Below are 14,303 nucleotides of genomic sequence, written 5' to 3'. Positions count from 1 at the left end.
CGCGGGAAGTACATAAGGGAGTACCATAGGATGGCAGAAATCGATGAGTTGAGAGGGGAGGCAAGGAGTGGTAAAGATGGGACAAGTTTTACATTTAGGTCTATTGCTAGGCGCCATTGCGGATTTGTGGATGGCAATGGGTTTGCATTACAATTTAGTGCATTTTGGTGTGTCGAATGTATTGGAAGGTTGTTTAAAAGTGACGGCGGGACATTTGGGTATTATGTTTGTCGTTTTTGGTGGTTGGTTAGAATGGGGAAGGAGTTTTGCGCCCAAATATTACCAAGACATCAACTCAAACCCCTCTCCATTTGCACAACATACTACCTAGAAAATCAGTTCCTCAAATATATATATCCTTAAAGACCAAACAGATTCTGAGGATGACGGCTTGACCGTCGAAACTTCAATCTTGTTCGTGTCCTTTCTGTGTGTTCCTATGCTTAGTTAAGTTTTGAACCTGAGTTTATATGTGTGTATTTATGTGTGTCTATGTACATAAACGAGACTATATCCGTCCGTCAAAATTGATCAACCCCTAATTAAACATTAGCCCTGCTCTTCATTTTCTGGTTGGTGATCCTGAGAACCGCTTTAGCTTCGTACGAAATCAAACTTCTATTTACCTATTTCTCAAATATTGCAATCTATACCTTTTTTGAAATAGAAAACAAAACACTGTTCTGACGAAGAATTCCGGCTACATTCCTTCCTCGTAAATACAACGAATTACGACTCCATATTCGTACTCCATTAAGACTATTCCTCCCACATTTTCCTAAAACGTTAAGTTTGTTGTTAATATTGTCCACTTCCACGGCCTTGCTTGATTCCATTCCCTTAATGCCCTTACTTTCTCGCCATCAAGTAACCCTGGACCTTAGCTATCTTAATCTACGTCATATTCTCTCTCTATGCCTAACCTTGCTGGTCTAATTACTTTACCATACTGTTCAATGCATTCCTTCCACCTTTCTTGGTTCTTCTCTGCTTCAACTAATAATTTTCCTAGGTTTTCTTTGATTGTTTGTCACGATTTCCCCTTCTTATTTTCTCACCGTACTTTCACTTTTCTGTTTAGTGCAACAATTTCAGATTTCCATTCCCTCTTCAACCACTCTTCTTTTGCTTTATTTTTTACCCGCCTCAGTTTATTACTTAACTCTTTATACTTCATCCTACCTAACTCTCTGAGGATATGGGATAATCATTGTTCGTTGTAGAGCAAAAGTGATGGGATTATCAAGAAACTGAAAGAATGAACATGTATGCTGGGCAACATAAACTATAACTCCAAGAATACTTCACCTACTTAGAAGGTGTTTTAAAAGAAGTTAGGCAAAGTGGTCGGGAAATAAAAAAAAGAATCGCGTTGCATAAATAAATGGTTATGAATAGGCGGGTGTTGATGTCAGGCATCATAAGTAAGACTACATAGACAAACCAATGAAAACTGTAATATGAAGCCTAGTTTTCAAGTGGTCAGAAACTTGGTCTTTGAGGCGATAGGGTAATCGTAAATTGGAGGTTTTTGTTATGTGATTGGTGAGTAGAATCGAGAAAATAAAATTTATGGGAAAGAAAACAAGCGATGTCATTTTAGGCGTGGCAGGGGAAGAGAGAGTGAAATTCGAGGAAGGCAAGGCAATTCGATACAGGAGATGTTGAATGGCTGTGGGATGCTGAAGACGGTAACGGGGGGAGAATGGTGGGAAGACGAGGCATAGGGAGGAATAGAGTAGGCGTTTTGGGTGAAATTTTAAGGGAGGTAGAAAGTGTGTAGAGCCAATGAATGACTTATTCTAATAGCAAGTGTGGGGTTTAAGCATTTGTTGTGTTATATTAGTTTGGGTTTACGAGTAGTGCTTAGTGCCCGGGTCAAACAAAAAAACTACCTTATACTGGTAGGCTAGTGTGACTTAGAGTGAAAACAATCAATAAAGGAAAGAAAATTATATTAATTAAAGCTGTTGGTGACTCCTCGGAATATGTTTACCTCCTTCATTCTATCCGATTATGCTTATTCGTTTCCTGTGCCCTGTGTGGCTTACAGAACGTTCTCATCTCTATCACAGTCTTCTACTTTCCATTGCTGATCACTGCGTTTTGCATCCATATTTCCTGCCTCTTTCGAATTTCTGCCAACAATTATCTCTCCTCCCTCCCCATCCCTAGCACTTCCTCGTTTGTCTTCCTTTCCGTCCATTTCACCTTTCCATCATTCTCTACTACCACATCTCAAAAACCTCAAATCTAAGCCTATCATCTGGTTAAAATCACCGAAATTCTGCGTCGTAAAAATCCACTCACCATATCAAGATTTGCACCAATCTTATCTTATTGTACATAGGACAAATTAAGGAGGACGTAAAACAGAGAAGATATCAGAGATTGAGGGAATTTACATTGAAGAGAGTAGAATGGAGGGCTGCAGCAAACCAGTCCTAGGATTGAAATACTGATGGTGATGATGATGATGAGCTTAGGGTTGTACTTTTCCACTATATTATTATTAGAATGAGCAACGAGTTTCGACGTTAGTAGGTCATCATCAGGTACATGCCTAATGACTGCATGGCAGTAGTACGCCATCTTCAGACATGAACTCGTACGTGAAGATTATGTACTGAAGTAACGATTTCTGTCGTGTAATAAGTGTGTGATGGAAAAGTAAAAAAATAAGTTACCTGTTCTCGTTCTTATATCCCTGCTACTTTCACCACCTTGGTCCGAAACACTTCCAATATTCAGAGAGTTCGGAAACTATGAAGTGGTATAAATTTAAAGCTGTTTTGTCATACTAATTTTGATCTACGAGTGCAGTAGCTTTTAGTGCCATGGTAAAACAATCTTAGAAGCTTGTGTATTAAATAAAGTTACTTATAATGTAGATCAATCTAAGTGTAAAATTATAAAGGTAAGAGTGAAAGGGAGAACTTAAGGTGAATCAGTTCGAGGTAATTTTTGACATTTCCGATCACTTTCACCCTAGGGAGCTTTCATAATTTACGAAAGGAGGAAACGATATGCAGGAAATTGTTTTTACGCATATGGCATCCAAATTGTTACTTTTAAAAATTTAATTCTAAAAAATATTACGATTCGGAATAAAAATTTGAAGTAATTTTATTTTTTGAATTGCCAATCCAAATGAAATCTAAATTGTTTCATTTTAAAAGTTTATTGTAGAGAATTATTAATACAGGGAATAATTATTTGAGGCAGTTTTCTTTTTTAAATTGCAATATATCTATTGACTTGACCTAAAAAATTCAGCCAAGCCCATGAATCAGTTGTTCACGTGAATGAAAGCATCCGTTTAAGTACGGCAGCTTTAGTATGATTCCGAGAGACTCTTTATCATAGTCAACCCCATGTCGTCTCTTTTATTGACCGAAGATCACATGAGGTTGGGCATATGCCTTGTGATAAGGGACGTCAATTGAAACCCCTATGTGTATCTAAGTTACGTTGACTTTATATTTATCATTATTATTTTCTGTGGGGATTTCATTTCTAAAGCATTCAATTCTATTCTTTTGCTTCGATGGTATATCTAGCTTCTCTATGCTCCGCTCTTCTTGTGCTATGGTTGAATGGATTGAGCAGACAAAAATTGGAATTGAAACCGTCGGTGTCAATTTTTCCTCTCTTTCACCAATGAAACTTGGGGTTATAGGTGCCCGGTACCTTTCTAACTAAGTCTTGGAACCTCGATATGTGGTCTAAACTATTATAAAGTTGCACACCCACTCGTAGTGTTGTTATAAGTCACTTTGACGTCTGCAAATAATCTGAGGTGATTATCATGTGCATTTGGGTCTTTAGTGTACTTCATGTAAAGGAAGGATTCCTATAACACTTCCCGGCACTTACTAAGTTACGTCTGCTTTTAATGAACTCAATGTATCAACAACTACTTTTTGTTAACGGTAAGAAAATAAGTCCCATAGTTAGTTTTCGCTTTCTCATTAATATCATCATATCTTTGTTGCATAGTTTCTATATTAATTTCTCATGAGCAACCTTATCGAAAGTTTCCTGAAAATCTAAAAATACAGCATTCACTTGTATATTCTCTTCCCCCGCTTTAATAATACCGTGAATCAAAAGATCCAGTTGTATTTAGCAAGATCTAATTTGTCATAACCCGTGTTAATTACAGCAGAGTATGTTCCTGCTCTCGGTGATTCTATGGCTTTTGGTTCCCAATGCCTAAGTGGCATAAATCTTCCATTTGCACCGGCATGTCTCCCGCAAATCTTAATTAGAGCCCAGTTTTCTTACTTCATTCGCAGCCCATCCATTACCTTGGCATTAATGTTGTTTCTGTTAAGTTGTTCTTTCGGATCCTTTCCTCCATAAACCTGACAACCCTGCCGACCCTTCTCTTTTGAGTACTATATAAGGAATTCTTTTCCTCACGCACGATGACTGGCCATAACTGTTGGAAGTGTTACATCATATAGTATATTCGAACGTCCCGGAAATAAATCGAACGGAATGCCAGTAAATACTAATAACAGTAATGCCGGTCGACCAGACACCCCGTGCCACGCACCCTCGTGGCGACCTTTATTTAGGTGTCGAGCCTTCCTTGGCACTGCGTCTTTCGGTCAGTCAGCCTCGCCCCCCTCCCCCCAAACCGGAGGAGGTGGCCATCCACCCCCTTCACTCTCTCTCTCTCTCTTTCTCCAGCAGAGGGCTCCTCGCAGCACAGCAGCAGCACCACGACGACACCCCTGCCGGATGCCCCTGGCAACGGCGGTAGCAGCCCCCCCGCCCCCTATCAGTCCCTCTCGCCGCCGGCCTCTCGCCCCCTGGTGGTGGTGCCCAGGGGCCTCCTCGCGTGCACCGGCGATGCCCCCACCGCGTACCACCACCACCCTCCGCTACCCTCGCCCTTCGCCGCCCCGCCCTCCTCCCCGGTCAGCTCGCCCTACCCGCGGCCCGAGGACCCCCTGGGGCCCGCTCAAGGGGGGCATCGGCTGGCCGCGGCCACTGGGGCCCCAACCTACGCCGCCTACGCCGCCGCTGGCCTCTACCTGCATCACCATCGACACCAGCACCATCCAGCCGCCGCCGTGCTCCAATACCCGCCGCCTCGTGAGTAACCCTATCGGTGACTCTATCCCTAGCGCACAAGGTAACGTTGGTCGGGCGCCTCGTGATGACGATTGCCGAGTAGGCAGTCTTCCGCATATTGGCACCTCACTGGAATTATTCGTGGAATTTACTGTTTAGAGACTACAGTTGAAGGGTTTGCAGGAAGTAGGGTGGGACTTTCAAAACGGCATGAAGTGTCTCCTTCAGCAGTGTATCCACCAACGACCAAAATAGTACGTCGCTCCCTCAATTAGTAAATGGTAAAGGAAAGATATTTGTGAGTGACACCCACCTTCCATATCTCTAGTTTTAATTGCTTATTTCAAAACTTTTCCGTGTTCCATCTTTTTCCTTGCTAATCCGTCGATATATTATTCGTTGTGCGTCTAACTTCCCTTCCTTTTAATGTAGGTGTTATGTCGATGCAAGCTAGACAACGGTACAGCGACAACTCCCATGTCTCTCCATGCAAAACACAACCTAATATCCAATAATACAATGGACCCCGCATAAATTCGGCATACTTCCTTCCACCATTCATTTCATCCAACATCCATGTCCTATTCCTGCCCCTTCCTCGCTTGCCTAACTTGCTCCCCTCCATCACAGTCTTCAACATCCCATTGCCAATCAGTATGTTTTGCATCTATTTTTCTTGTCTCCTTACGATTCCTCCCAACAATCCCCTCTCCTCCCTCACCATGCCCAGCGCTTCCTCATTTTTTTCCTTTCTGTGCACTTCACCTTCTCCACACCCACATTTCAAAAGCCTCAAATCTACTCCAATTATCTTACTTCAATGAACATGTTTCCACACAGTACATAACTACGCTCCATGAGCCAATTCTTTACATCCTTACTCAACGTCCCTGTCATAAATTCCCTCTTCCTTTGCCTAACGCAATTCCTCTCCTTATGCCCCTACTACTTTGACCATTTTGGTCCAAAACACTTCCGAGATACGTAAGCTGTTCCACCATATTCCAATTATCTTTTTTTTATTTTTCACCCCCACATTTAATGGGCTCGCCTCACAAAACACGACCTGACCTCCTAAACTATTCTAAACCCTTTTTAAATGTCTCAATCGTTCTACCTCTCTTCTTTCCTTTCAACGTGACTAATTTTTTCCACCCAATTCCTATTCTACCTAAGTCCTTCCTTCCATTACAGTCTACACCATTCAGCCACAAATCAGAACGTTGTGCTCCCACGATTCGTGTTTCCCGTCGATTCTCTCTAGATATGCTCTCTCCAGTTCCCTCCGATCCTCTGCTCTTCCCTGGTGACAACTTCACCAGGGATGTGAATGAAAATCCCCTTTGGCACCATTCACTGTTGATGATGTCGCGATGAAGTGGACAAGAAATTAATCATCTGTGATTATCAGTATTGGCCAATCCCCTCCAAAATTTCAGTTGCCTTTAACTGTAGATGTTGTTTTACACGCCTTTTATGGCCGCCATCAAATTTCCTCTAACCCCTGATCCTCTCGCGAGTCGTAAATTACTCGTGATGGGCGCGTGTTACGTCACCCGGGTTTGCTTTTGAAACTAGTCCATGCTGCGAGGCGCTTGGAACTCCTTCCTTTTACCCAGTCGGACGTTTATGACCTTTTTTTCATTAGAACTTGGAGGATTTTATGAGGCGAAGGGAGATACGTCCCTCTTTAAGAAAGGATATAAATGCTATCATTCGCAAAAATGTGTATCCAAAAAAAATAAAGACGGTCTAATGTTAGGCTTGCAATTTGGAAGAACGGGCGATATTGATGGCGGATCTTAATGGGAAATTATTACTAAACGTAATCATTATTTCATCGAATTTTCTTTTTTAAATTGTAATACTATATGTCTGTGGACTTAACCTCAAAGATTCAGCCGAGCCGTGGAATCAGTTGTTCACGTAAATGAAAGTATATGTTGGAGTGCGGCAGCTTTAGTATGGTCTCGTGAGACCTTTAACCATAGTCAACCCCATGCCGCGTCTACCATTGACCAACGATCACATGAGGTTGGGAACATGCTTTTATAGTCATAGAGCAAGTCCATTAGAATCCATATATGTATTTAAGTTGCGCTGATCATTGGGTATTATCATTATTACTTACGGTGGTAGTAACATTTATAAAGCTTTCAACTATTTCCTTTTGCTTTGATGGTGTATCTACATCTACAATATTCACCGCAAGTCGTCGCAAGAGCATGTAACGGTAGATCTTAGGGTACGAGTCTTACATGCCCAAGTATGAGTTCGTACATGCCTGCGTGCTATGTTTGCTCATGTGCACAAACACTGTTACATATATACACATGCATACATGTATACATTTTTCAATAATTGGGGTATTTGACTAAATCATTAAGTTTTGTCTTTGAATAAAAATATACTCTGATTCCTAGTTTCAATTGTGATGTGATTGCATATCGTTGGAGGAAAGAAATAGCACTTTAAATGGCCGGTGACAGTTTCTTTCTCTCTTTTTTATCCGGGTGGTCGAATTTAGCGTAATAACTTGGGGTAATATGCGCGCTCTACCACTCTAACAGCCTTGCCTTCTCTTTTCGGGAATCAAGAGACTCCCAACATAATTCCTCGACGATACCTGTCATACCTACTTTTCCTCTTCTCGCAGCAATGTATAATCCTCCCAGGTATTTTTCTGTCAACCTTCCTCAATTCTTTGAATAACAGTTTGCCTAACAATCATTAATAATTTCCGAGTCTCCCAAATTTGGCATAGCTAAAGCAGCCATATGTGCCGGTAAATGGAGGGATGGATATAAGTGAAGTTTATTGTTAGCGAGTGTTTTCTTTTCCGGAGAGAATAGATAAAATTACAATAACCAATGAAACAGAAAATAGTAACCAATTATACAAAGATATATACACAATTATATATATGTGTGTGTGCATATATACTTCTATATCTTCAGAGGAAGACGGATTGTTTCCGTCGAAATATCAAGAAAATACGTGTGAGTGTTCTTTTTTTGTGTTTCTATATTGTGTGTTACTGTGTATTGTACTATTCGGCACTTCCGTGTTACGTCTATGAAAGCATATATATATATATATAAATATATATATATATATATATAATGATATGAAACTTACATGAAAGTCTTACGGGTGTGAATAATAATGTGTATGAAGTTGGCACTAGCGGACAAACCCAAAAACACAGAAACACACAAAAAAAGAAAATAAACTCACAAGTGTTTTGGTCCAAGCCACCTTTCTCAAGGAAGAGAAGGAAGAACTGCATATAATAAATAAATATATATATATATATATAAAGCAGTTCTTCCTTCTCTTCCTTGAGAAAGGTGGCTTGGACCAAAACACTTGTGAGTTTATTCTCTTTTTTTGTGTGTTTCTGTGTTTTTGGGTTTGTCCGCAAGTGCCAACTTCATACACATTATAATTCACACCCGTAAGACTTTCACGTAAGTTTCATATCATAATATATATATATATATATGAGCAGGCAATAAAAGGAAATGGAAATAGTTCGAAAGAGGAATGGGTAGGCAGAAAAGTTATTTATGGTGACTGACCCAAAGAGGAGGCTCTTGAAAGACACGAAGGGTATGTAATAAAAGAAAGAGGAGTCCGGGGAGGAACAGGAGAGCAAATAGCGTTCGTGGAATAAAATATGTAATATGAAAGAAACATTTGAATTTTAGCGATCCGGAAGTGAATGCCGTCGATGCAAACACGTCTACACTTCCATCTCAAACAGTTGTGTTGGTCATGGCGTAAGAATCAATGTGCTAGGAAGTCGATATATCGATAGGCAGACAGGTGATCGTACCATCGCACGCGCTGTTAGCGCAGGAAAGTCGCCGAAATCATCCACCGTGTTATGCGGGATGTTAATCAGATGATCGCTCGTATCTTTTCGCGCAGGATCTTACGCGAGGGTAAAACGGCAGTTGCACGGGGCGATGTTGTCGTGAGCATGATCGTTCAACGGAACTTGCGCAACGGTGGTGGCCACAGCGTGAAGCAGCATTTAGGAGTGATCCGCGGGACGTCGGCGTGGGGGGGAGTGGGGCCCGGAGGAGACTTCGCCCCCACCTCCCCGTGCCCTCCCCCCCTCCCCCTTTCTCTCTCTCAATGCCCGGGACTGTTGGCCACGTGAGAAATGGAAACAGGACGGGCTGAAAAATCGGCGCTAATTAATCGAGTGCGGTCTCGTTCCCAACCATTCCTCAATCCTTCCTCCCCCCCTCGCTCCAACCCTGAATAAACTTTCAAATATACCCTTCCCCGTGACCAGGGCAAAAAACAGACCCATTTATTAGCCGGAAGTGGAAAAAATATCGAACGAATCCGTCACGCGGATGGAATAAGGGAGTGAGTGAATCAAAACCTCGAAGGAGATGAGAGTGGAAAGGGTGGAAGGAGATGGAAGATGAATAATCGCGCGCGCATTGAGTTAAAAGGGATCTTTTGATTGAACGGAAGCATGGACGATGAGGAGATTTGATTGGCCGGAGACAAATTGGGGGGGTGCACGGGGGGGAGGGTGGGTAAGTGGATCACGTGATTCCAAATCGACGTGGCGAGAATGAGGGAAGTGGTCGGTGGGGGGGGGGGTCAGCTTTGCGAAAAGGGGAAGGGGAAGATGGTGTTTGGGAAATAATCGCGAGTGTCGATGGAGATTTGGGCCATTAGGAAGGCGAGGGGCCCTTCGTCCGAGGGCCCCTCGCGGCCATTCCCGGCCACTGCCCCCGGGAAGCCCCACTGCGAGAGCCGAGCGCCGAGTCGCACTCGGGCCGATTTACATACGACCACCCACCCCTCCCCCTCTCCCCGGCTTCTTGACGCTTCCAGATATTACCGTTCGGAAACATACACCAGGTTCCGTAAACGGTCTCAATTCCACAGAAGCTATGAATTAAGTGATTCTTGAGTCATAAAATTGGAATAGTGTTCTAATGGGATACATCTATTTATAATTGCTCAATTGCTTACTCCTATTAGACCGTGGACGTATTAAACCCGTAGAACAAATTTTCTTCTAGCTAAGAGTCTATAAATATTCTTGGACCACTACATTTTTTTTTTAATCTTTAAGTCTGAAAATATAGGAATGACAATGCTTATATTCACGTTCGTGGATATATTTACTTTTGATTATTACCTATTATGGGTGTCAAGGCAAACTATTTACGTGTGTGCACTTTCTGCTGCACAGGTTACCGGCATTACAACACGAATATATTAAACTGCAACAATTGCAGAGGGTAAAAATCATTCGCCTTTACTTTACACTCGAAATCGGTGCATTGAAATGCATATTAGCGAATGACCCCGTTAAAAGTTAGTGTTGCGGCATCTCCCGCAGTTTCTTGGAACAAGTATTAGAGTTGAAATAGCAGACTTCCAGTCTTAATCAAGTCACTGACGATCGGTCACCAAAGTAATCGCTGTCCAAATGAACGCCCATCCAATTTGAGGCATAACATGAACTGTAAAAATATTTTTTTTTAATTTTTTCAGCGTAAAAAAGCAGATTAATAGTTTCTCAGAAATACTTCATTTCCATAAATTTTATTTGGGTCAACGTACCTGTAGAAATGACTGGTGTATTCCCAACAATTACTAGTTTAGTATAAGTAACTACTGGAGACTCATTTTTAACTTATTGTTTTGCATAATAGCCTTCACTGACAACATGGGTACCATTATCAACATGAGCAGTCTTACTTAGGCCTCATTCAGTGCCACTGATGCAGCTTGCCTTGTGAATATAGTTTTCCTCCCTCAATGAAGACGCGCACGGGGACGACGATATCGCGACTCGGGAGCAGGTCACATCTGGCGGCCGATGGGGCGACTGTGTGGCTGTAGATGGAGGGGGCGGAGCGGGGCAGGAGCACCCACGCCCTACACCATGCCGGGCGTCACTGGAACACCATCTCATTTCCTCACGCTGGGGTCTGCGCAAAAGTTTTTAGCCGAAGTCATTTGTCAATGTGTTTACATACAACGGAGTTTTGTCGCCACGATGTACCAGTGGTAAACTCGGGATTTATTAAATTGGTAACAAATGAAACACAATATGATGACAGAAGAACCGGGAAATCCAAAGTAGGGGCGCTTATTAATGTTTTAGCTGTGTGGGCATTGATATTTTCTGATCCTTATGGGTCCCTTGTGTCCTCTTCATTCAAGATGTCCCTCATGAAATAATGTCTGCTCTGAGTGACGCACTACAAAACTGTCACACCAAATTCTTGATATGTTTTCGAGTCCAGAGTCACGCGAATGCAACCCCTTTTTTCGCATTTTCCAACCGTTTTTTTAAATTTATGCATGAATATCCTTTATACTGTTCCCTTTCTAAGGTGCATTTCACTTTGTATAGTCCTCTATTTTCTATTTACACCATACCCTGCCAGGCACCGCCAGGGTGTGTGGCAGGAAGTGATTTCCACCAGACTAATTTGGACCCAAAGTACTTTTCCCTACTAGCGTAGTCGAGCAAAGTTTTTAATATCCCTTGTCGTTCGTAGAAAAAATGGCATCTTAAATCTACCTGCCAAAGTAACAAGGAAAGCTCGGTTTGAACTTATCCCATAGACTTACTCTTTCTTTAAATTTTATTGCGTACTGTTCTGTCTTTCCATTCTTATTCTATCTCTTTGTCTATCATGATTTGTTTCTTAAATGTCTTCCTGTTCCAGAGATTTCCGCCCTAGTGTCGTTGGAGGCTGGACTTTCTTGAACCCTCTTTTGACTTTTACGATGTCGAACCCCTTCCTTCTTCTCAAACAGTTCACTCTTCTTCCCTCATATCGTGCATCTGCTTGATCGGTGAATATAAACCCCAGCAATTCTTTAAGAAAAACCAAACCTGCGCACACGCACATATCTTTCATACCGATTCTAACGAATAAGGAACGTTTTTCAATATCCCGCACATTGTAACAGCAATACGCACGGATTGGTTACGATCCTATGTTATTATTATCAAGTGGATACAGCGACACTGACTTTTTGGTAGAAAGAAATCCTTGAACCTAGAGACTAGAGAGGGGTGGAAACGAGATCGGCGGACCAAGTGATCAGAAATCATCGCACCATCTTCACACTAACAACATTGCTGAATTGTATCGCGTGTAGCATAGATGATCTAGGTTTGTGAAAAGTTATAATGATAAACTCAGTAGCGTATCCTAAATATTAGAGCAGCTAGGATGGGAATCACTCACGGAGCGATGGTTAAATTACAGATGAAATCTCTTGCATAAATTGAAAGTTAATCTCTTTAATAGTGATTTTAAAAATGTATTATTACCCCCATCGTACTACGATAGGGGAGATCATGCCAATTAAATTAGAGAAATCAAGCGTAGAACGGATAGATTTAAGATATCACTTTTTCGACGGAAGATAAGGGATCAGAACAACATTGTCCGACCACGGTAGGTTCATACTCGGGTGAACATTAGTCTGCTGTGTTTTCACCCCCTGCCACACACCCAACGGTGGCTTGCAGGGTACTAAAATAAAATAAAATCAAAAAAATAACAGGGGAGGGGAGCACTTTAGGAGAAAACGTACCCTGCTGAACTGTGAAAACTAGGCTTTGCCAAACAAATGGAGTGGGCAAATATTCGATTGAAAAAGCGAATGAGGGAGGTATTATTTAGAATCAGCTAGACCTCGCTCGTTTAATACGCATCGAGTGTTTGTGACCGATCTCAGAACGTAATTTCAGGAGACAACAGTATATGCATAGAAAAAAATATTCACTTCTTGAAGTATCATTATAAACAAAAAAGTGTCGTAGTATTCTTGTAAAGTTTAGGTTGTGAGGCGAAGATTATCGCATTCAAGATAGACTTTTAGAAAAACAAAAGTAAATCGTTGCACAGTAAATCGGTAATCGTTAACACGGAAGGAATATATCGCTTCACACCGCAATACATATGTAAGCGGGAGGAGTTTAAGACGGAAAGTAACCGCCTAGTCGATCGATATAAGGAATAATCGCTCCCTCTCACAATTAATATTCCCTACTGCGACACTGCAGCAGTAAAAAACATAATCTATGACAAATCACTTTCCAAAAGGCATTAATAATAACTCGGCAATTACTCTAATGGCATGTGACCCAACACTCCCTGCCACACGTTCCCGTGGCGTAGTTGCAGGGAATGATGTAGCAGTAGAGATATTCCTTATTGTGAGCTTTCCACTAGGTCGCTCCAAATACCGTTTCATTCCCCTGCTCGATCATTGCATCTTCCGTACTTGGCACTGAATCACGCTCTGGGTTTCTCTTAATCGTCCCCCTCGTTCTCAGCCCCTCTTCCCCGTCCCTTCCCCCGCCGCCTCCACTCCTTCGCCGGGCCGCAGCGGTCCCCCCCACCTGTGGCGCGGAGGCTGGAGTAGGGGGGGAGACGAAGAAGAGGCTTCATCCCTTTATGGCCAACGACAGGGTTAATAAAAAACTGTGGAAATTACGAAGCTGCCCTCCATTATCTCCGCCTCATCTCCGAGATCCAGCCCTGGCAGCAGAGATTAGATGGGGGATGGGCACTCGCCTCTCCCATTCCCCCCTCCCCTCCCCCGCCCCAAGTCGCCCACTCATCACGTGGGGTCGGGGGCACGCGTGGGCGGCCGGACCGATCGTCCAGCCTCCCCTCGTACCCTCCGCGCTCTTCCCGCCGTCCGCTAGAACGACTTACCCCTCACGCCCCCCTCACGAAGCCACGGGAGTTGGTGGGATGAGTTAGGCCACCGCCTATTAGTAAAAATTAGGGTGATTCCTGTTTATGTACGGGGATCGGAATGGTGAGGTGACTAACGTACATGCTGCCCACCGGGAGGACCCGGGTTCAAATCCTGGAGGCAACATATATTTTTCAGTGGTATCCCTACTTGAGTTGCGTTGTGGAGAGCCCTTTGAGTTAGTACGACGACCACCGGATGGGTTGTTAAACTGCGGACCCCTTGGAGCCTTTCGACAAGAGTAGGCTAATGCCGACGCCGGGTTTCTCTCCACCCTTCATCCTTTCCTGTCCATCCCCTATGGCGCAAATGACCTCACCAGTCGGTCGCCTCCCATAAAAACTACTACTACTTCTACTACCGTACTGGCCGTAACAACGTAATAATATAGGCCGTATTTTTACGTTGTTAGGAATTTTGAATTGTTGCGCGTGATATTGCCAACT

The 14,303-nt window shown here is 42.8% G+C and overlaps 1 protein-coding gene across 1 annotated transcript in view; it reads left to right on the top strand.

The window, feature by feature from the left end:
* Nucleotides 1-14,303, top strand: part of LOC139687618 (H2.0-like homeobox protein) — a 108,985-nt gene that overhangs the window by 32,011 nt on the left and 62,671 nt on the right. Inside the window, exon 3 of the mRNA XM_071584849.1 lies at nt 4,699-5,106. Within this exon, the coding sequence (XP_071440950.1) occupies nt 4,699-5,106 (408 nt within the window). The remainder of the gene's footprint in view (nt 1-4,698; nt 5,107-14,303) is intronic.

Source organism: Hetaerina americana, unplaced genomic scaffold (assembly GCF_022747635.1).
Source record: "Hetaerina americana unplaced genomic scaffold, ioHetAmer1.1.p SCAF_2, whole genome shotgun sequence".
Taxonomy (NCBI): Eukaryota; Metazoa; Arthropoda; class Insecta; order Odonata; family Calopterygidae; genus Hetaerina; species Hetaerina americana.
Note: the sequence above shows the minus strand (reverse complement) of the source record. Positions and strands in the feature narration are given on the sequence as shown.